The sequence below is a fragment of the Mastigoproctus giganteus genome, chromosome 5, assembly GCF_048544385.1.
Source record: "Mastigoproctus giganteus isolate SK-2022 chromosome 5, ASM4854438v1, whole genome shotgun sequence".
NCBI lineage: Eukaryota > Metazoa > Arthropoda > Arachnida > Uropygi > Thelyphonidae > Mastigoproctus > Mastigoproctus giganteus.
This window is the reverse complement of record NC_143579.1, coordinates 156,765,386-156,786,387: the sequence shown is the minus strand read 5'-3', so window position 1 is coordinate 156,786,387 and position 21,002 is coordinate 156,765,386. Positions and strand designations below refer to the sequence as shown.

At 41.7% G+C, this 21,002-nt stretch overlaps 1 protein-coding gene across 1 annotated transcript in view; it reads right to left on the bottom strand.

Moving 5' to 3' along the window:
• LOC150085784 (uncharacterized) overlaps window positions 1-20,312 on the bottom strand; it is a 43,372-nt gene extending 23,060 nt beyond the window's left edge. Inside the window, exons 1-2 of the mRNA XM_090374692.1 lie at window positions 19,758-20,312; window positions 11,587-11,641 (exon numbers count right to left, since the gene is read on the bottom strand). Of these exons, the coding sequence (XP_090230818.1) occupies window positions 11,587-11,641; window positions 19,758-20,312 (610 nt within the window). The remainder of the gene's footprint in view (window positions 1-11,586; window positions 11,642-19,757) is intronic.
• Between the last annotated feature and the right edge of the window lie 690 nt (window positions 20,313-21,002).

Below are 21,002 nucleotides of genomic sequence, written 5' to 3'. Positions count from 1 at the left end.
GCAATGCTGACTTTCTAGCTGAGTCATATACAGGTGCACCATAGTCTAATCTGGGTCGGATTATGGTTTTATATAAGTGGAGAAGGGAGTATCGGTCAGCTCCCCAGGATATTGCAGAAAGAACTCTAAGGATATTCATTTTTTTCAAACAAATAGTTCGTACATGCTGTATGTGTTTCAGGAAGTTTAATTTCTTGTCCAATATTAAACCTAGGAATTTAATATTGTCACTGACTGGAATAGCATGATTTCCAAGGCGCAATTCAGGATCAGGGTGCAGTTTTCGTTTCTTGCAGAAGTGTATAGCAAAAGTTTTCTGAGGAGATAGTCGGTAGCCATTTTGTAACATCCATGATTGCGTTTTGACAGTTGGAGTTTCCTTTCAATGGAGAACATATTTTGCGAGTTTGGTTTGGTTTGGTTTGGGGTTTATTGGCGCATCAGCAACTGAGGCTATAATGCGCCAAATACCGGTCATATATAAAAGGTGAAAATATTCAGTGACCTAAGTAGTTAGGCCACCATGTCAAGATATAAAAGGTATGTGTGTGGTATGGGTGTTTAATGGCGCACAAGCTGCTGTGGCTATATTGCGCCTAATCATAAGAATGTTCAAAAAATTCAAATAAATAAATATTTAATGTGAAGATAGTTCAATCTCATTTCATGTCAGAAATTAATCATAGTCGTTCATACATTCCTATTTGTTTCAAATAACAGAAAAGTTCATTAATATTTGCATTTTCACCAATAATATCATTTAATGTTATCCGCTCTGGGAGATTTGCCAGAGAATGAAATGTTGAAGTTCGATGTTGTTGATAATGTGGACAATCTATCAAAATATGTTTCACGGTTAGATGTTCAGAGCACTGTGAACACTGAGGGGGATCATCGCCTGTGAGTAGATGGAGGTGTGTTAGATGGGTATGCCCTATTCTAATCCGTGCGAGTACCACTTCTTCTCGCCGTAATGTCTGAATGCATGAGTGCCAAAATTTTGGGTTCTGTTTGAACTGGAAAAGTTTGTTACTTGTTTGTTTATGCCATAGCTCTGTCCATTGTGCATGGTATGCTGTATTAATTATAATATTATAATCATAAACTGGAATAAAGACAGAGGTTAAGTCTAATGTTGACGGATTTTTAGCAGAAATATCAGCCAGCTCGTTCCCTTTGATGCCTGAATGTGCTGGAATCCAGCAAAAGGTCACTCGTTGCTGACGATCTTTAATTTTTAACAGCAAATTCTTGATTTGATTTAATACAGGGTGATCCTTATGAGAGAGATTCTGCATTGCTCTAATTGAGCTGAGAGAGTCGGTGTAAACTAAATATTTTGCAGAGGGATGAAGAGTCAAATTATCAAGAGCTAATTGTATTGCATATAATTCCGCTGAAAAGCTGCTGTACTCAGGTGGAAGAGAGGCTGATATGATAGCAGAGGGAAACACTGCTGCTGCTCCAACAGTTGAATGAGATTTGGAACCGTCAGTATATATCGGTAAAAAGTCAAAATAGTTTTGAATATGGCTAGCATGTAGTTGTTGCACATTCAGAGTCGGTAAGCAATTCTTTCCCCATTGGAGAAAATAATTATCGTAGGCTGGTTGAGGAAATGGAATCCATGGTGGGTGAGAATAATTCTTTCTGTGCTGCCTACTCTGGAGAGGAACATTCCAATTTTGTGCTATTTCAAGGAGCCGTAGGCCTGCTGGTCGTATTTTATTTGGTTTATTTCTATAGAGATGAAATGGTGGATTAAAGAGATATGGTTGGATGGGGTGCAGAGAACTGTTTTGTATTTTGGCTGCATATTTAAGTAGTAACATTTTTCTGCGGAGGTACAGAGGGGGCTCATGGGCTTCAATATATAGACTATAGGTTGGTGAAGTCCTATAAGCACCAAGGGCAATCCTCAGTGCATTGTGTTGTACAGGATCGAGCCAGCGTAATACACTCTTTCGGGCAGAATCATAAACTGGGGCACCGTAATCCAACCGAGATCTAATCAGTGCTCTGTATAAGAGCAGCAAAGTTGTACGATCTGCTCCCCAAGACTGGGCAGAAAGAGCTCTTAGCATGTTCAGCTTTTTCAGACATGTAGTACGTATTACTTTAATGTGCTCAAAGAAATTTAACTTGCTGTCTAATATTAATCCCAAGAATCTAATATTGTTGGCAATCGGGATGGTGGAATGTGATATCCGAAGTTCAGGGTCTATATGTAATTTACGTTGATTACAAAAGTGGATAGCAACTGTTTTCTGATGGGAAAGCCGATATCCATTGAAATCAGCCCATTTTTGAATTTTATTGAGGGACATTTGCAATTGCCGTTCAATAGATCTCATGCACTGGGAATGGCAAGAAATGGATAGATCGTCAGCATAAAGATAGGCTTCTACAGTATTTGGAAGTTCTTTGGAAATGGAATCAATTCTAAGGGCAAATAGAGTTGCACTCAAAACCGACCCCTGTGGTACTCCTTCTTCCTGCAAGAATGTAGAAGAAAGGGAGTTTTCGTATCGAACCTGGAAAGAACGGCTCTGGAGGAAATTCCTAATAAATATAGGCAGGTTGCCTCGTAGACCAAGATTATATAGGTCACTGAGAATGCCATACCGCCAGGTAGTATCGAATGCCTTTTCTATATCAATGGAGACCATGACAAGGTGTTCGTTTTTCACAAAGGCATTGCGAATTTCAGATTCCGCCTTGATCATCAGATCTAGAGAGGACCTATTTTTGCGAAAGCCATGTTGACAATTACTCAGTAGTTGTTCAGTTTCAATGATCCAGCTGAGTCGACTGTGGATCATTTTTTCAAGAATTTTACCAAGGCAACTTGACAGAGAGATTGGCCTGTAATTATTAGGATTGGAAGGATCTTTTCCAGGTTTCAAAAAGGGCAAAACTGTAGCATGGTGCCAAGAGGTTGGATAAATATTTTCCAGGAAGATCCGGTTAAAGAAGACTAGCAGCATTTGTAAGTTTTGCTCATCGAGATGTTGCAGCATGACATAATATATGCCATCTGGCCCAGCTGCACTGTTTCGTGTTGTACTGATAGCTTGTAGAAGTTCACAGTATTCAAGAGGCTGATTATATGGAAGTGATAGTGAGGTTCTAAAGTTGATGGGCCTCTGTTCGGTGGAGGTCTTAATTTTTTGGAATTTCGGAGTGTAATTTGAGGCAGCAGAGACTTCGGCAAAGGTTTTACCCAAGGCATTCGCTATATCTAGACGACCAGAGAGTTCTTGCCCATTGTATGAAAGAATTGGGGAAGGGATGATTGGAAACTTCCCAGAAAGTTGTCTAATTTTCTTCCATATTAATCTGGAGTCGGTATTTCTGTTGATAGTACATGCAAACCGAGTCCAAGAATCTTTCTTGGCTTGCCTGTGAATGAACCGCGCTTTTGCCCTTAACTTCTTGTAACTAATTAAATTAACTGTCGTTGGAAATCGACGGAATAAATTGAATGCTTTATTTTTTTCCTTCTTTGCTTTCGTGCACTCTTCGTTCCACCAGTAGTTGAAGTGCCGTCGGGTTTGGGGATAATGGAATTGAGTATTTTGCTGCAACTAAAAGATGGGATGTTATATAATCAGTTACTTCGTCTATAGGTTGTAGCTGAATAGTTTCTTTGTCCAGAATTATTGCTGATTGAAATTTCGCCCATTTGGCTTTAGAAAATTTCCATTTTCTGCAGGGTTGGTCTATTGGTGATTGTGTAGTTAGCAGGTTACAGACAATTGGAAAATGGTCACTTCCCATTGGATCATCCATAACGGACCACTGAATGACTGGAAACAGTATCGGAGAACAAATCGAGAGGTCAATTGCGGAAGTCTGTCCAGTAGGTAACTGTATATGGGTGTGTGTACCAGTATTAAGAATGGTAAGGTTTTGTTTGTCTAGTAGAGTTTCAATCAGTCGGCCCTGTCTATCTAATTTAGAGGATCCCCATAAAGGGTGGTGGCCATTTAAATCCCCTACCAAGCAGATTGGGGAGGGTAGCTGTACTAAAAGTTCTTCGATACCTTTATAAGAGTGGGTATTGTTTGGTGGCAGATAGACCGAGACTAGCGTAAATGCAATCTCAGCAATCAGACGCACAGCAACGGCTTCAATTTGGGTTTGAAGTATGATTTGGCTAGAAGGGATCTTTGAGTTAATCAAAATAGCTACACCACCACGAGCAGAGTCAGATGTATTGCGATCTCTTCGATAAACTGAGTAGTTTTTTATAGAAACAGAAATTTTAGCAGTTAAATAGGTTTCCTGGAGACAGAAACCCACTGGAGAGTAGCGTCTAATTAAGTACTGAATGTCATCAATGTTGCCTCTAAAGCCTCTACAATTCCACTGTAAAATATAAGGCATTATTTGGGTTTAGAAGAAGCTGTTCCTGACGTGGCTGTCTTGTGGCGTTCTGGCTTTGGTTTATTTCTTTTTGGAAAGGTGGGTCGACCTGTGTCCATATCTTCTTCTTCTTCTTCTGCAAATATTTCAAGAATCGGATCTTCCTGTTTAGATGAGTACTCTTGATCCATCGATGTTTCCTGAATACTCTGTTTTGAAGTTGAACTGGGAATATTTGGAGTAGTAGCAATCACTGGTGAATGAGGAGATTTTGCTGGGATCGTAAGAGGCGTATTACTTGCTTGGTCTGAGTGCTTCTGGATATTGGACTGCTGCTGAGAAAGAACAGCTCGAGCCCAGTCAGAGATTGATATGTTGGATGGAACAGTAACATCAGTTTGCGTAGCTATTGTTTGATATTTTTTTGCAATACTGGCATAGCTACGGTTAGATATACTGGGTGCAATTAATTTTCTTGCTTCCTGATAAGTAACTTTGTTTTCGACTTTATATTTTACAATTTTTTTCTCCATTTTCCACTTCTCACATGTTTTAGAGTAAGCAGGATGGTTACCCTTGCAATTAGGACAAGTCATTTCTTTTGCTGAACAGTCATTTTGATTGTGATCAGAAGAGCCACAGTTGGGACAGGCTGGGTTCCCTCTGCATGCCGTCTGAGAATGGCCATACTTCTGGCATTTATAGCATCTCAACGGATTAGGAATGTAAGGACGAATACGACAATTTAGATATCCTGCTTTTACTGATGAGGGTAGATTTGGACTGCTAAAGGTAAGAATGATATTTCTGGTGGGTGTGAGTATATTGTCCCTTTTAGTCATAATTCTTTTGACAGCAATTACATTTTGCTCATTTAGCTCTTCTTTAATTTCTTCTTCTGTCACATTCAAAAGGTCCCAACTAGATATAACACCCTTAGATGTATTTAGGGTTGCATGAGGAGTTACCTTTACTGGAATTTTAGCAAAGTTTGTCATTTTCAAGAGTTTTTCAGAATGCCTGCAGTTGACAGTTTCAATTAGTAAGTCCCCCGATTGCAATCTCTTAACCGTCTTGGGAGACCCTGCAATACTTTCCAAGTGTTTTTGGATTAGAAAGGGGGATAGCTTACTAAGAGGCTGTTCTGATAATGAATGCATTATTAAAAATGCAGGAAACTCGGTCGCAGAGGAAATGGTTTTTAACCTCTTTGCTTGTGAGGAGTCATGTTCCTGTTCTGTGTCTAGCCGACTGCTTGTCGGTTGTAAAGAAGGAAACATATTTTGTTCCATTTTGGCTCCTTTTAGCCCCTGGCAGATGAACTTTTCTGCCAAGGTTACCGGCCCCGCCACGGGGAGGCAGGAGCAGTGCCTGGAGTGACCAAGCGAAATTAGTAGGAGTTAGTCTATTAAATATGAAAAATAAAGAAAGGTTACTTTCCTTCCTTGCTCTCTACCAGTACTTTTGATAAAAGAGCTACAAAATAAAAGTATTTCTCAACGAGAGGAACGTAAAAGAGAACGCAGAATTCACCTATGGAAAAGTCGCAGTGAAATCACAAAGAGAAATCGCTCAGTCAATCGCTTGGCACCCGGGGCCAGCACAGGCAGGGTTACCACGACAAGCCGTTTGTGAGTGTCCGTATTTTTGGCATTTAAAACACCTCAGTGGGTTTGGAATATAGATCCTCACTGGGCAGTTTAAATACCCTGCCTTGATGGAACTTGGAGGCCGTGGGGTGTTAAATGTTAGGATGAGAACTCGGGTAGGGACGAGATTCCCTTCCTTCCGCATTGATATTCTCTTTACAGCTGTCACTCCTTGATCTTTTAGTTCAGAGCAGATCTCCTCTTCAGAGACATGAAGAAGATCCCACTCTGAAATGACACCGCGTGAAGAGTTCAAAGTTTTATGGGGTGTTACATTGATCGGTATTCCCCCTATGGATGTCGCGTTTAACATTCTTTCTGCCTGCTTTGTGTTTGAAGCTTCGATTAAAAGATCACCAGAACGCAGCCGTTTAACGGATTTTGGTGATCCTGCCAACCCTTCTAATCCTTTCTGGATGAAGAAGGGTGACATCTTCCCAATTGACTGCTCTCCGGTGGAATGGAGAATGAGGAAAAGCGGAGTTATAGATGGTGGTTTATCCTCAGTTCTGGCTCTTTTGGCAGAATTGGTGTCATTCTCATCTGATCGGTTAGGTAGGGGCCTTGTTGGGGCCCCAGAAGAAATTGGATTTAAATTACTCATGAGAGTAAAGAAAAATGTCTGATGCCTAAGTACCTCACCCACCACGGAGCCCTACGAGGGGGCGCCCACTCGTGAACTAGCAGGTACTGCGTACACGAATGGGACGCCGAGTTCGCTTAGAACACCATACCCACGTTACCAATAAGTCTTTATCCCGTCCCAGGACCATAGGGAGGGAGACTTATCGGAACGCAGTTGACCCTAGCAGTATAAAACCACCCGCCGATTGATCCCAGTCGAGCCGGTCCGGGACCACCCGTCTCGTCGAAGCAGGGGCCAAAGTGGTGTATTAAGGCTGGGCCCCTCAACCACCAGGATCCCCCTTTCCGCTTCCACGGGTCGCGGCGCACGGCTGCACACGCCGGATTCCAAAGATGTAACCCTGGAACCAAGGTATGGGCGTTAGATCCCAGTGATGCTAATCTGGAAAACCAGCAGCATCACTGGGAGGTCCCCTCACCAAGTACAGGTGCCCACGTCGAGGGGTGAAGTAAGGAGTACCGATCAGCTCCCCACGACATGGATGAGACTGATCGAAGCATGTTCAACTGTTTAAGACAAGTAGTTCGTAGATATGTGATATGTGCTTGGAAGTTAAGCTTACTATCTAATATCAGGCCCAGAAATCTGATGCTGTTTACTACTGGTATCGGACTATTGTTTAGTCGTAATTCAGGATGCTGGTGGACAGGACGTTTCTTACAAAAGTGAGTTGCGGTAGACTTTTTTTCAGCTAGTCGATATCCGTTGCGTGACATCCAGGATTCAATTCTGTTAATGGCAAGTTGGAGTTGACGTTCAATGGTGTTCATGCTTTGCGATTGACAGAAGATGGCAAGGTCATCTTCGTACATATACGCCTCCACAGTTTTTGGGATATCTCTGGTTATGCTTGACTCGAATTGCAAATAACGTTGCGCTGAGTATAGATTCCTGTGGTACTCCTTCTTCCTGAATATGGGGTGCAGACATTTTGCATCTCCACGGCATGCTGTCTGGGAGTGGCCAAATTTATGACATTTGTAGCATCTCAGAGGGTTCGGCATAAAGGGCCGAACACGACAGTTTAAATAGCCTGCTTTGACTGAGGACGATAGATTCGGTGAACTAAAGGTTAAAATTATGCTACGTGTTGGGACTAAAGTGCCGTCTTTTCGTATCATGATTCTCTTGGCCTGAGTTACATTTTGATCCTTTAGTTCCTGAATTATTTCTTCCTCGGAAACGTTCAATAGGTCCCATTCACTGATCACTACCTTGGAAGAATTCAGGGTGTTATGTGGAGTGACTTGAATTGGAATTCCACTTAACGATGTAAGTTTTAACAGGAGGTCAGAGCGTCTTGGGTGAGAGGTCTCTATTAGCAAATCACCAGATTGAAGACTTTTCACCATTTTTGGAGATGCTGCTGCATTTTCAAGGCATCGTTGTATGATGAAAGGGGGAGAGCTTGCTGACAGGTTTTGAAGACAGAGAATGGATGATCAGGAAAGCTGGAGGCTCCTGCTTGTTTGAATCCTTTTTTAGTCTTTTCGACAATGAGAAGTCATGATCAGTTTCGTGGTTGTCATGTTGAGAGCTCTTTGGCTCTAATCGTGGGAAGTCATGGGTAGTGTCCCATGACTTCCCATGAATCGTGGGTAGTGTCCATGTTTACTCCTTTTAGCCCTGGGAGAAGGTCTTTCTTCTCCCAGATTACCGGCCCCGCCACGTGGAGGCAGGAGCAGTGCCACCAGTGACCAAGCGGTTATTGAGGTTAGTAGAGTGAGTTAGTATTTAATATAAATACTAAAAAAAAAAAGGTAGATTCCCTTTCTGGGTTCTTACGCAAGACTTTTTAAGCAAGGAACCACTTTAAGTGAGCAAAACAGAAGAAATTCGCACAACAAAAATAGAACTATATCACTTTCAAAGATCACTTTATGAGTCGCAGAGAAAAATCGCTTGGCACCCGGCGCCTTGGTGGATGATAAACTCAGACTAGTGTTAAAGCAATCTGAGTAATCAGACTCACAGCAACGGCTTCGATTTCGGTTTGCGAGTGATTTGCCCAGCCGGAATCTTCGAGTTAATCAAAATGGTTACACCACCACGAGCAGAATCGGATGTATTCCTATCTCGTCTATAGATCGAGTAGTTTTTGTATGGAAACGGAGATTTGAGAAGTTAAATAGGTTTCTTGCAGGCATAAACCAACTGGAGAGTAGCGGTTAATTAAGTATTGAATGTCGTCAATGTTGCTACGAAAGTCTTGCAATTCCACTGCAAAATATAAGGCATTTCTTGAATTTAGAAGAAGCTGTACCTGAAGTGGCTGTCTTATGGCGTTCATGCTTCGGTTTGTCTCATTTTGGAAAGGAAGGGCTACCGGTGTCCATCTCTTCTTCTGCAAATATTTCTAGAATCGGATCTGCTTTTTTGGATGAGTACTCTGGAACCATCGATGTGGACTGAATAATCTTTTTTGAAGTCCAACTAGGATTATTTGAAGTAGCTGCATTCACTGGCGGAGGTTGAGATTTTGCTGGGACTGTTGTTGTTGTTGTTGTTGTTGTTGGGGTTTAAAGTGCAATGGCTACTTAGGCCATATTGCACTTAAGGAAGTGGTGCATACTGCCTGCGTTTGTTGATTTAGAAGCAGTTAAAAACGGTTATGCAATCGTATTCGTTTTAGGAAGGAGAAGAATTCTGCGAGATTTCAATTTTCGCCTATGATACGGCGAAGTGACAAAGGTTCCTTTAAATTTGACAGAGAACTGAAAGACATTTATCGAGCATTATTATGTAGAGTACAGTCCAGAAGTTGTTGTTGTTGATATGGAGGTTTGATGGCGCATAGGCTACTTTGGCCATAATGCGCCTATTCATTTATTATAAAAAAGAGATGAAAAAGTTTCATAAATTCAGAATTGATTAAAAAGTCCTGTTTGCTTTATGAAGGTGAAAAATTCGGAAATATCTGCATCATCTCCAATGAGATTCTCTAAAGTTATTGGTCTACGAAGATTAACCAGTGATAGCAGGGTTGAAGTTCTGTCTTGTTCATAGTAAGGGCAGTCAATGAGAATGTGTTTAATACTAAGATTTATATTACAAAGTGGACACTGTGGCGGGACATTCCCTGTGAGTAAATATAGGTGGGTCAGATAAGTATGGCCTATTCTTACCCTTGAAAGGACTACCTCTTCTCGTCTTGATGTGCGGACACTGGAGCGCCAAATTTTTGGATCATGTTTAAATTGAAAGAGTTTATTATTAATTTGAGAGTGCCATATTGCTGTCCATTTTGACAGGCTTGCAGCCTGAATGATTAATGCATAATCTGATGGCGGAACAGGAATATCAGTTAAGTCGAAGCTAGTTGGATTTTTTGCGGCTTTATCAGCCAGTTCGTTGCCCAAAATGCCAGAATGAGCTGGAATCCAGCAGAAGGTGACCAGTTGATTGCGTTCTTCAATTTGTAGTAATATGCTTTTTATTTCATCTAGAACAGGGTGTACTTTATCTAAGGGGTTACATAAAGCCAAAATTGAGCTGAGGGAATCAGTATAAATAACAGATTTTAAAGCACAGTCAGAAGAGAGATTCTGTAAAGCTAGTTTGATAGCATATAATTCAGCTGAGAAGATACTGAATTCAGATGGCAAGGATGCTGAAATAACGGTATTTGGAAACACTGCAGCTGCTCCAACGTTTGAATTAGATTTAGAGCCGTCTGTATAAATTGGAGAGAAGTCAAAGTATCTTTGAATGTGAGCTTCGTGAAGTTGTTTGATATTTGATGTTTGTAAAATGTTCTTACCCCATTGAGAGAGGTAGGTGTCACAGGTCGGTATAGGTGGTGGAACCCATGGTGGTTGAGGACAAGTTGTTGTCTGTTGCACAGAAAGTATGGGAACATTCCAAATTTGCATCAGTTCAAGAAGGCGAAGACCAGCTGGCTTTACTACGCTTGGTTTATTTCTGAAAAGGTTTTCTAATGGTGGATTGAACAGGTATGACTGAGTCGGATGCATGGCACAGCTTTGTATCTTGACAGCATAGTTCAATAACAGTGTTTTCCTACGTAAAGTTAGTGGGGGTTCATGGGCATCAATGTAGAGACTATGTGCTGGTGATGTTCTGAAAGCACCGAGTGAAAGTCTCAAGGCACTGTGTTGAATTGGATCAAGCCAACGCAATGCACTCAATCTGGCTGAATCATAGATGGGAGCTCCATAATCAAGACGGGATCTGATTAATGCCCGGTACAGCCGAAGCAGAGATGTACGATCTGCGCCCCATGTTTGGGAGGATAAAGCTCTGAGTATATTTAACTTTTTTAGACAGGAAGTACGTACATTTTTAATGTGGTCTATAAAATTTAACTTATTATCAAATGTTAATCGTAGAAATCTGATGCTATTAGTGACCGGGATGGAGACATTATAAATTTGAAGTTCAGGATCCAGATGAAGTTTGCGCTGTCTACAAAAATGGATGGCAACTGTTTTCTGCTGCGAGAGTCGATATCCGTTGAGGCTGGCCCACTGTTGAATTTTATTAAGTGATATCTGGAGCTGCCGTTCAATAGACCTCATATTTTGGGAATGGCAGGAGATGGAAAGATCATCTGCATAAAGGTAGGTCTCAACTGTATTTGGTTTTGGTTTGGTTTGGTTTAGTTTTATTGGCGCATCAGCAACTAAGGCTATAATGCGCCAAAACCTTGTCATGAAAGTGATAAAAAGCTTTCAGTGACCTAACGAATTAGGTCACTAAGTCAGGGTATAAAAGCCACGTATATATTTTAAAAGACGAATAGCAATAAACAAGGTAAAAATAAAAAGATTTTTTAAATATGGTTAAAAAGGTTTACTGATTTCAGAAAACTAAAAATAGCAGACACGTGGTCATTGTCGGATAAAATCTGACTGAGTGTATAAGGCTCAGTCAGATGGTTAAAAGCGATAAAACGAGCATTACTAAAACTGGGACAGTCATATAAAATATGTTTAACGGATAAAATGGTGTCGCATTGTTCGCACATAGGAGGATCATCCGCCCTCAGCAGAAACGAATGTGTCAGATGACTGTGTCCTATGCGGAGTCGGGCAAGAACAACTTCCTCGCTCCGATTCCTGCGCAGACTGGACTGCCATGTTTGTATTAGAGGCTTTATTTGGTATAATTTATTTGTTCTCTCTCTATGCCATAGTTCTTGCCATTGGGAATATATATTTTCTCGTATTATTTGCCTGTAGTCTGTATAGGGGACTGACAGGCAACGATTGTTAGTGGGAGCTGCTGATTTGGCTGCAGTGTCAGCCAAATCATTTCCCTTTATCCCAATATGGCTAGGGATCCAGCAGAAGCGAATATCAAATTTATATTTATGAAGAGAATATATCTTCTGCTGAACCCGAGAGAGAACTGGATGACAGCTGCGTCTCAAAGATAATAAAGCCTGTAATACACTCAAAGAATCAGAGTATATTATTGACCTTTGGCATTGAGAAATTCGAATGTGATCCAAGGCTAACTCTATAGCATGCAGCTCTGCAGTGTATATGCTGGATTCAGGAAGAATCTGCTGAGATATTATAGTGTCCGGGAACACAACAGCAGATCCAACGAACGATTCAGACTTCGAGCCGTCTGTGTAGACGGGCAGGAAGTCGGAGTTCTCAGCTCGATGTGCAGAAAAGAGCTGCTGGTAGACAGATGATGAGGTCTCAGACTTTACCCATTTCTTAAGGGAAAAGTCGCACGATGGAGTATGAGCATGCCAGGGTGGAAGAGTTTCTTTTGGTGTTTGTGCAACCTTGTCTACCATGATGTTAAACTCTCTGAGTAGCTCTTGGACACGAATGCCAAAAGGTCGGTTGGCAGTCTGACGGGTATTATATAAGTTTTCCCAACGTGGCTCAAAAACGGATGTCCACGTAGGATGGTCTGGCAGGGATTTCAGCTTTAGAGCATAGTTTAAAGACAACTGCTTACGTCGAAGCGATAACGGTGGTTCGTTTGCTTCGACGTATAAACTCTGGACAGGAGATGTGCGATATGCTCCAGTAGCGACACGAAGAGCCTGGTGATGGACAGGATCCAGCCATCGAAGGGCACTGTCTCAGGCTGAAGAATATACCTGGGACCCATAATCAAGTTTGGATCGCACAAGTGCACGGTAAAGCCGAAGAAGCGTGCAACGGTCTGCTCCCCAAGATGTAGAGGAGAGCGAGCGGAGAATATTAAGCCCGCGTGTGCACTTTGTGCGAAGTTGACGGATGTGGTGCAGAAAGGTCAGCTTTTGATCAAATACGAGTCCCAAGAATTTTGTGTCCGCTGCTACTGGAATAGCATTTTGTCCGAGCCTTAATTCAGGTTCAGGATGAAGATTACGCTTGCGACAAAAGTGTACGCAAACGGTCTTCTCCGGCGAGAACCTGAAGCCATTTGCAAGTGCCCAGGAGTTGAGGCGATCAATGGATTTTTGCAGTTGTCTTTCAATAACCCTCATGTTGCATGACTGACAAAATATGCTAAAGTCATCAACATAGAGGGCACTGTTTACGGTAGGAGGAAGTTGTCCTGTGATGGAATTTATTTTGATGGCGAAAAGCGTGACACTTAAAACTGATCCCTGTGGTACTCCCTCCTCTTGACTAAAGGAACGAGAGAGTGAGGATCCCACACGAACTTGGAAAGATCGGTTGGCCAAAAAGTTTTTAATAAAAATGGGGAGTCGTCCCCTGAGACCCAGGCTATGCAGATCTTTTAAGATGCCAAATCTCCAAGTTGTGTCATACGCTTTCTCCATGTCAAAAAACACTGACACCAAGTGTTCGCGTTTTAGGAAAGCATCCCGGATGGATGTTTCCAGTCTAATAAGATGGTCCAGAGTGGACCGGTTCCTTCGGAAGCCGCACTGGATATTGGAGAGAAGGTCATTTGATTCTAAATACCATATTAAACGAGAATTGACCATTCTCTCCAGGACTTTGCACAGACAGCTAGTCAGAGCAATAGGACGATAATTGGTGGTGATTTTTGGATCCTTTCCTGGCTTAGGAAAGGCAAGAACGATTGCCTTGCACCAGGAATCCGGAAACTGCCCTTCAATAAAGATTCTGTTATATAGAAGGAGCAGATAATCCATAGATTTTGATGAAAGATGTTTAATCATTTCATAATGGATGCCATCTGGTCCAACAGCACTTGCTTTGGAAAGAGTGAGAGCTCTTTTCAGTTCCTCTCTAGTGAATTCCCCGTTGTAGGGATAGAGGCCCTTGGACTTGAAGTCAAGTGCCTGTTTTTGGATTTTATGTTTCAGGACCAGGAACTCTGGGGAATAGGAAGATGTTGCGGAGATGTTAGAGAATGTTTCCCCAAGAGCATTGGCTATTGCAGTTGGATCTGCAATAGTGCATCCATTATAATCTAGGATTGAAGAAGGGTGGGATGTATATTTTCCCTTCATTTTCCGGATTTTATCCCAGACTACCTTGGAGTTGGTAGACTGGTTAATAGATGATGTAAAACGGATCCACGATTCCTTTTGACTCTGACGGCGGGTATAGCGTGCTTTAGCTCGTGCGCGTTTAAAGGCCATAAGGTTCGTCGTGGTAGGATATCGGCGGAATATCCCCCACGCTTTGTTTTGGGCCCTTTTTGCTGTTGTGCAATGGGAATTCCACCAAGGTTTGGGAAATGGTGGAAACCGGGCAGATGTTTTTGGAACTGCATTCGCAGCTGCTTGGACGATAGCTTCTGTGATGTACGTTACTGCTTCATTGATAGGCTCTTGGCTGACGGTACTGGGATCAAAATTTGCCTGATTTTGGAAGGCAAACCAGTCAGCCTGATCAATCTTCCACCGTGGTATCCTGAAAGGAAGACATGGTCTCCTACTGGGTAACAAGGTTATCACAGGGAAGTGATCGCTTCCGTATGGATTCTCCTCCACTTCCCAAGTGAGTGAAGGGAGTAGAGAAGGGGAGCAGATAGAGAGATCAATAGCAGAAAAAGTACGGGTAGGCATGTGGAAGAAGGTGTTTTTTCCAGTATTCAGAAGGGAAAGGTCATTGTCATTGAGCATACGCTCTATGACTCGTCCCCTTCCGTTGATGTTAACACTACCCCACAGGGTGTTATGTCCATTAAAATTCCCAAGAAGTAAGAAAGGGGGAGGCAACTGCGTTACAAGATCATCAAGGTCTTCCTGGGAGATGTCAGTCCCAGGTGGCAAATAAATAGAGCAGACCGTTAATAGGAATCCCACTGTAAGGCGAATTGCAACAGCCTCTATGCTGGTTGTAATTAGCAAGGGCTGAACTGCGGTCTGATTATTCACAAGGATAGCCACTCCTCCATGGGCAGGACCATCCGCAATTCTATCCTTACGAAAGATTGTGATGTTATGCATGGTGGGATCATCATTTGCCTTTAAATAAGACTCCTGCAAGCAAAAGCAAACTGGCTCGTGCTTTTGCAGGAGGGCCTTGATGTCATCTGTATTTCGCCGGAATCCACGACAATTCCATTGTAGGAATTTAGCCATTATTTTGGCTTGGTGGGTCCATCAGGCGGCTTCCGAGGTGCTGAGGGCTTACTTTTATCAGTCTTGGCTTTATCTTTTTTGGGGAAGAATGGACGATGTCCCGTGTCCATTTCTTCCTCCGCAAAGAGTTCCAAGACTGATTCATCCTGTACCTCCTTGTTCTCTACATCCATTCTTTCTGTTGTTACTTCAGGCTCTTTACCACTTGGTTTTGGTAGTGGTGGAGCACTAGGAGGTACTGATATAGGAGTGGCAACTGACTGTGTTTTTTGGTGGGCTTTTGAGAACTCAATAAATAGCGTGCAATCGGGGTGGATGACTCTCTTGGTGGTATAGTCATCTCAGTTTGTGTCCCGATAGTGCTCTTAGCAGAAACCTTCTGGGCATATGAAGGTTTCCCGCTATTTACTGGTTGGATACGTTTTCTGGCCTCTGGGTAGGAAATATTCAGCTCTGTTTTCAGTTTTTGGATTTCTTTTTCGTCCTTCCACCGCTGGCATGCTCTTGAGTAGGCGGGGTGCTCACCTTGGCAGTTAACACAGGTGGGTTTTGGAGCTGTACATTCCTTGCTCTCGTGGTCTTTCACACCACATCGAGCACAGGCAGGGTTACCACGACAAGATGTTTGTGAGTGGCCGTATTTTTGGCATCTAAAACACCGCAGTGGGTTTGGGATATAAATCCTCACTGGGCAATTTAGATAACCTGCCTTGATGGAATTTGGAGGCCGAGGGGTGTTAAACGTGAGGATGAGAACTCGGGTAGGGACGAGATTCCCATCCTTCCGTATCGATATTCTCTTTACAGCTGTCACTCCTTGGTCTTTCAATTCAGAGCAGATCTCTTCTTCAGAAACATGAAGAAGGTCCCACTCTGAAATGACGCCTCTAGAAGAGTTCAAAGTTTTGTGGGGGGTTACAATGATAGGTATTCCCCCTATTGATGTGGCGTTCAGGATTTTTTCCGCCTGTTTAATAGATGTAGCTTCGACCAAAAGGTCGCCAGAACGCAGTCTTTTTACCGTTTTAGGTGAACCTGCCAACCCTTCTAATCCTTTCTGGATGAAGAAGGGTGACATCTTTCCAATGGACTGCTCTCCGGTGGAATGGAGAATGAGGAAAAGCGGTGTAACTGATGGTGGTTGTTTATCCTCAGTTCTGGCTCGTTTGGCAGAGGTGTTATCTGCGTCATCATCTCGATTAGGTAGGGGCCTTGTTGGGGCCCCAGAAGAAGGATTTAAATTACTCATATGAGTAAAGAGAAAATGTCTGATGCCTAAGTACCTCACCCACCACGGAGCCCTACGAGGGGACGCCCACTCGTGAACTAGCAGGTACTGCGTACACGAATGGGACGCCGAGTTCGCTTAGAGCACCATACCCACGTGGACATGTGGACATGTGGACATGTGTTTTTGTAATGGGCGGCACCTAGAACGTCAGTTCATCTCCGCCTCGTATCTCTGTGAAGAACAGTACCACTGTAGAAGGGCCAGAAATAAGTAGTGTATGTTTGTGTGTATTATGTGTGTGTTCTGTTGTTGTGTCTGACCGCTTGGCTACCCAGAATCATCAGTCACCTGGACAGATGATTCTGGGTACTCGTCCACACCACGGGAAGGTGGGCCAGTCTCAATGGAGCTCGCACTGTCTCAATTCGAGACTCTGACCCACCTGATGTTGGCAAAAGATGGGCCAGATTCCTCTGGGGGCCCACTCCAGAGGAGAGAAAAAAAAAAAAAAAAAAAAAAAAGGATTTCCCGTGGTGTTAAAAAAAAAAATAAAAATAAATAAATAAATAAATAAAATTAAATAAAATAAATAATAAACAAATAAATAAAAAATAAATGAATAAATAAATAAATAGAAAATAAATGAATAAACTAATAAAAAAAAAAAAAAATTTGGGAATGTTGCTCCCTATTGAGTAGCTTCACCAGACAAAGAAGTAGAATTATTCGTATAACAAATTCTTCTTCTTGTGAAAACATCGGATGCAAACTGCTGAAGAGCAACATAAGAATTCTTGTCTCCCACCAGCAAAGTTTCATGCCCATGAGAGAGTGTAGAAACTGACGAACGAAGAACATCTCTAAAGTCATTATACAGCGGACATTCAAATAAAATGTGGCTCCAATTTTCATTTTCCCCGCATTGACAAGCTTCCGTCCTAGAAAGACCAAAACGACATAGTTTTTCGTTAAGAGATCCATGTCCCGTTAAGAGGAAGGATGTATATAAATCCAAAGAGAACCAGACAGGTTTCTGCTTTACACAAAAGGTCACCTCAGGGAAAAAAGTCCTAGTAACAGATCCGACAGATGACGTATCCCAGCGTGTCTGCCATAGATTTATCATTTCATTCCACAAACGATTACGTTCTTGCTTAATATCTGAATTAATGTTCAGAACCAAACCCATAAATTCAGTTGATAGTTGGTTTTTTAACCTATAACAAAGACCTCTGTAAGCAACGTGAAGGTCCAATGGCAATACACCTGCAAGAACCTGCAGTGCAGAAGTTGAAACAGTACGACAAGCTCTTAACATACATAATAATATTGTGCGTTGCATAGTAGCCAACTTCAATCGAAATTTAACAGTTCTAAGCCTGTGAAACCATACACCTGCCGCATAAGTAGCCATAGGAAGGAATACGGCATTATAATAAATTCTCATGGTACGTCTAGAAAGTCCCCAGTCTGAACGAGAAATTTTTACAATAGCACCAGTGAATCTTCTGATCTTTGTTGTTACATTATTTAAATGAGAGACAAAATTAAGCTTTGAGTCGATTGTAATCCCAAGTAATTTAGTTTCAGAGACAAGTGGAATCCTGTTATTATTAATCTTCACTAAAGGGGGTCGTTGAGGGTTTAAATGTGATCCGAAGATCATCATTTTAGTCTTAGACAAACTTATTGTCAATTTATTATCCACTGTCCATTGAAATAAATTTTGTAAGACATCATTGGCATTACTTTCGATAGCAGATCTAGATGAACCATGAATTAAGATAGTGAGATCGTCGGCATAAGCGATGATTTTAGTGCTACTGAAACAACGGGAAATCCAATCCTGTAATACCATATTCCATATAAGAGGCCCTAAGATAGATCCCTGGGGACATCCTCGTGAGACTTCTCTAGACACCTCCTGAAATTTAGATTTCACTAAAATGTGACGATTACTGAAATAGCTTGCGAACAGATGGTACAGTTGCTGAGAGCATCCAGCTGATCGTAACCGTTCGAGAGCACTCTGCCACCATAGAGAATCAAATGCGCCCTCGAAATCAACAAAGGTAGCTAACGTGTACTTTGATGTTGAATTCTCAATGCTGCGAGCAAATTCAACAAGTGCATCTTCACAAGACTTCCCTACACAGAACCCGTATTGATTAGAGGACACCATATTTTTCGACTGAAGAAGATTAGTAACACGCAGAGTCATTAGGCGCTCTAGCAACTTCCCAAGATTTGGCAAAAGTGCAATAGGCCTATAAGATCTAGGATTTAATGCTGGTTTATCTGGTTTTTTAATCAGTTTTAAAAGCGCAATTTTCCACATATCAGGAAAGAGACCTTCTTGAAGACATTTATTAAAAAGTAAAAGCAGTACTTGTGGACGCAATTTGAAAAATCGCAAAATAAATGTATTTTCAACCAGATCTATCCCTGGACATTTCTTAATATTAATCTTTTTAGCAACAGAGGTTAACTCATCAATGGTAAATTCTTCTGTCTGAATATTGGTGGTATAAAGCGAATTTGCAACTCGAATATTTGAATGTACAACAGAATCAGTAGTTAGATCATCCACCGGGAATAGTCTGTCAAGAATAACATTAACTGTATTTATCCAATCAGTAGTCTCCAGGAAATCTTCTTTCACAGTGCCGTATACGTCTAAAGAGTGAATCTTATTACGAGCTATCTTATAAATAAGACCCCAAGGATTATCATTACCAGCACTGTGAACAAACTCCTTCCATGTTTCCCGTTTACGTGTGGCTATAGCCTTTACATAACGTTGTTTGAGTAAAATGTATTGAGAGTAAAAATAAGCTACTTCATCAGAATGCCAATCCCTACGTCGACGCTGATATTTTCGACGGGCTTGATGTACCTTTTTCCTTAAAGATTGGTTGGATTGGATATTTTACTGGCGCATCAGCTTCTATGGCTATAATGCGCCAAACTTATGATTTATGGCTTATTCAATGATGTCTTTTGTTATGAATTTTATATCAAATTATAGTAGTTAATCCGTTTGAGAAACTGGAAGACTTCGGATATATTAGATTTATCTGACAATATTGTTCTTAATGAAAATGTGTCCATTCCTTTTAAGGATTTAAAGGTAATCTGACGCTGTCGTGTGAAGTTAGGGCAGTCAAGTAGGATATGTTGGATCGTTTGCACTGTTTGACAGTCGGAGCACTGCGGCGGAGATTCGGCTCGGAGTAGATAGGAGTGGGTAACATTGGTGTGTCCTATTCTTAATCTGCTCAGTATAACTTCTTCTTGTCTGTTGGTTCTTCTACTGGTTTTCCATTGTTGTAACAGCGGTTTTATCTGTAATAATTTGTTACCAGCCTGTTCCTGCCATTTTTGTTGCCACTGCTTTTCGCCACTATTTCGAATTGTAGTTTTATAGTCCTGGTATGGTATTTTTATGCTATTGTTGATTGGGCCTTCTGCTTGTTTTGCTGCTTGGTCTGCCTGTTCATTGCCATCTATTCCTACATGTCCGGGAACCCAGCAGAATCTTATGTTCTGCTTTCGCTTTGCTAGTTTTGAAAGCGTGTTATGTATTTTACATACGGTCGGATGGGTATTGGTGGTGCTATCCTTTAAGGCTTGCAGAGCATTGAACGAATCGGTAAATATTATACTGTTGGCGATGTTGGTTAGCCATATATGGTTTATGGCTAGTTGTATAGCCTCCAGTTCTGCCGTATATATGCTGCACTCAGTTGGAAGTAGTTTGGAAATAATGGTGTTGGGGAATTTGGCTGCAATTCCTACTTTGGTTTCTGTTTTGGAGCCATCTGTGTATATCAAGGTAGAATTACAATGTTGGTCTCTGTAGGCTGCGTGTAATTGTTGGAAATTTTGTGTAGGTAGGGAATCTTTGTTCCATTTATCCATATGAAGATCGCATATCGTTTGAATGGTATCCCAAGGTGGATATGGAATTTTAGGAGAAACTGCTATCTGACTGAGATCTAAATTACGTTGCTGGATTAGGTCTCTTAAATATATGCCTGCTGGTTTGTTAGCATTTGGATGTGCTCTATATAAGTTTTCCAAACTTGGTTCGTGTAGGATTGTCCATGTCGGGTGGTCAGGTATTGATTTTATCTTTGCAGCGTAGTATAACAACAAGTTTTGTCTCCGGAGTTGTAGTGGTGGTTCATGAGCCTCTGCATATAGGCTGTGGACTGGTGAGGTGCGATATGCTCCTAAAGCTGTTCGTAAAGCGCTGTGGTGCACTGGATCAAGCCACCTCAGGGCACTTGGTTTGGCTGAGTTATACACTGGGGCTCCATAGTCTAGTCGAGATCTTATGAGGGCTCTGTATAATCGCAACAGAGTAACTCTATCTGCACCCCAGGTCGTTGCGGACAAGACTCTCAAAAGATTTAGTTTCTTGAGGCAGTTTGTTCTTAGTTGTTTTATATGTTCTAAAAAGGTTAGTTTTTTATCAAGAATAAGTCCAAGAAATTTTATGGTTGGCTTGATTGGGATTAACAGTCCATTAAGTTTTAATTCCGGATCTAAATGAAGGTTTCTTTTCCTACAGAAGTGTGCGCCTACAGTTTTTTGTGTTGAGATCGT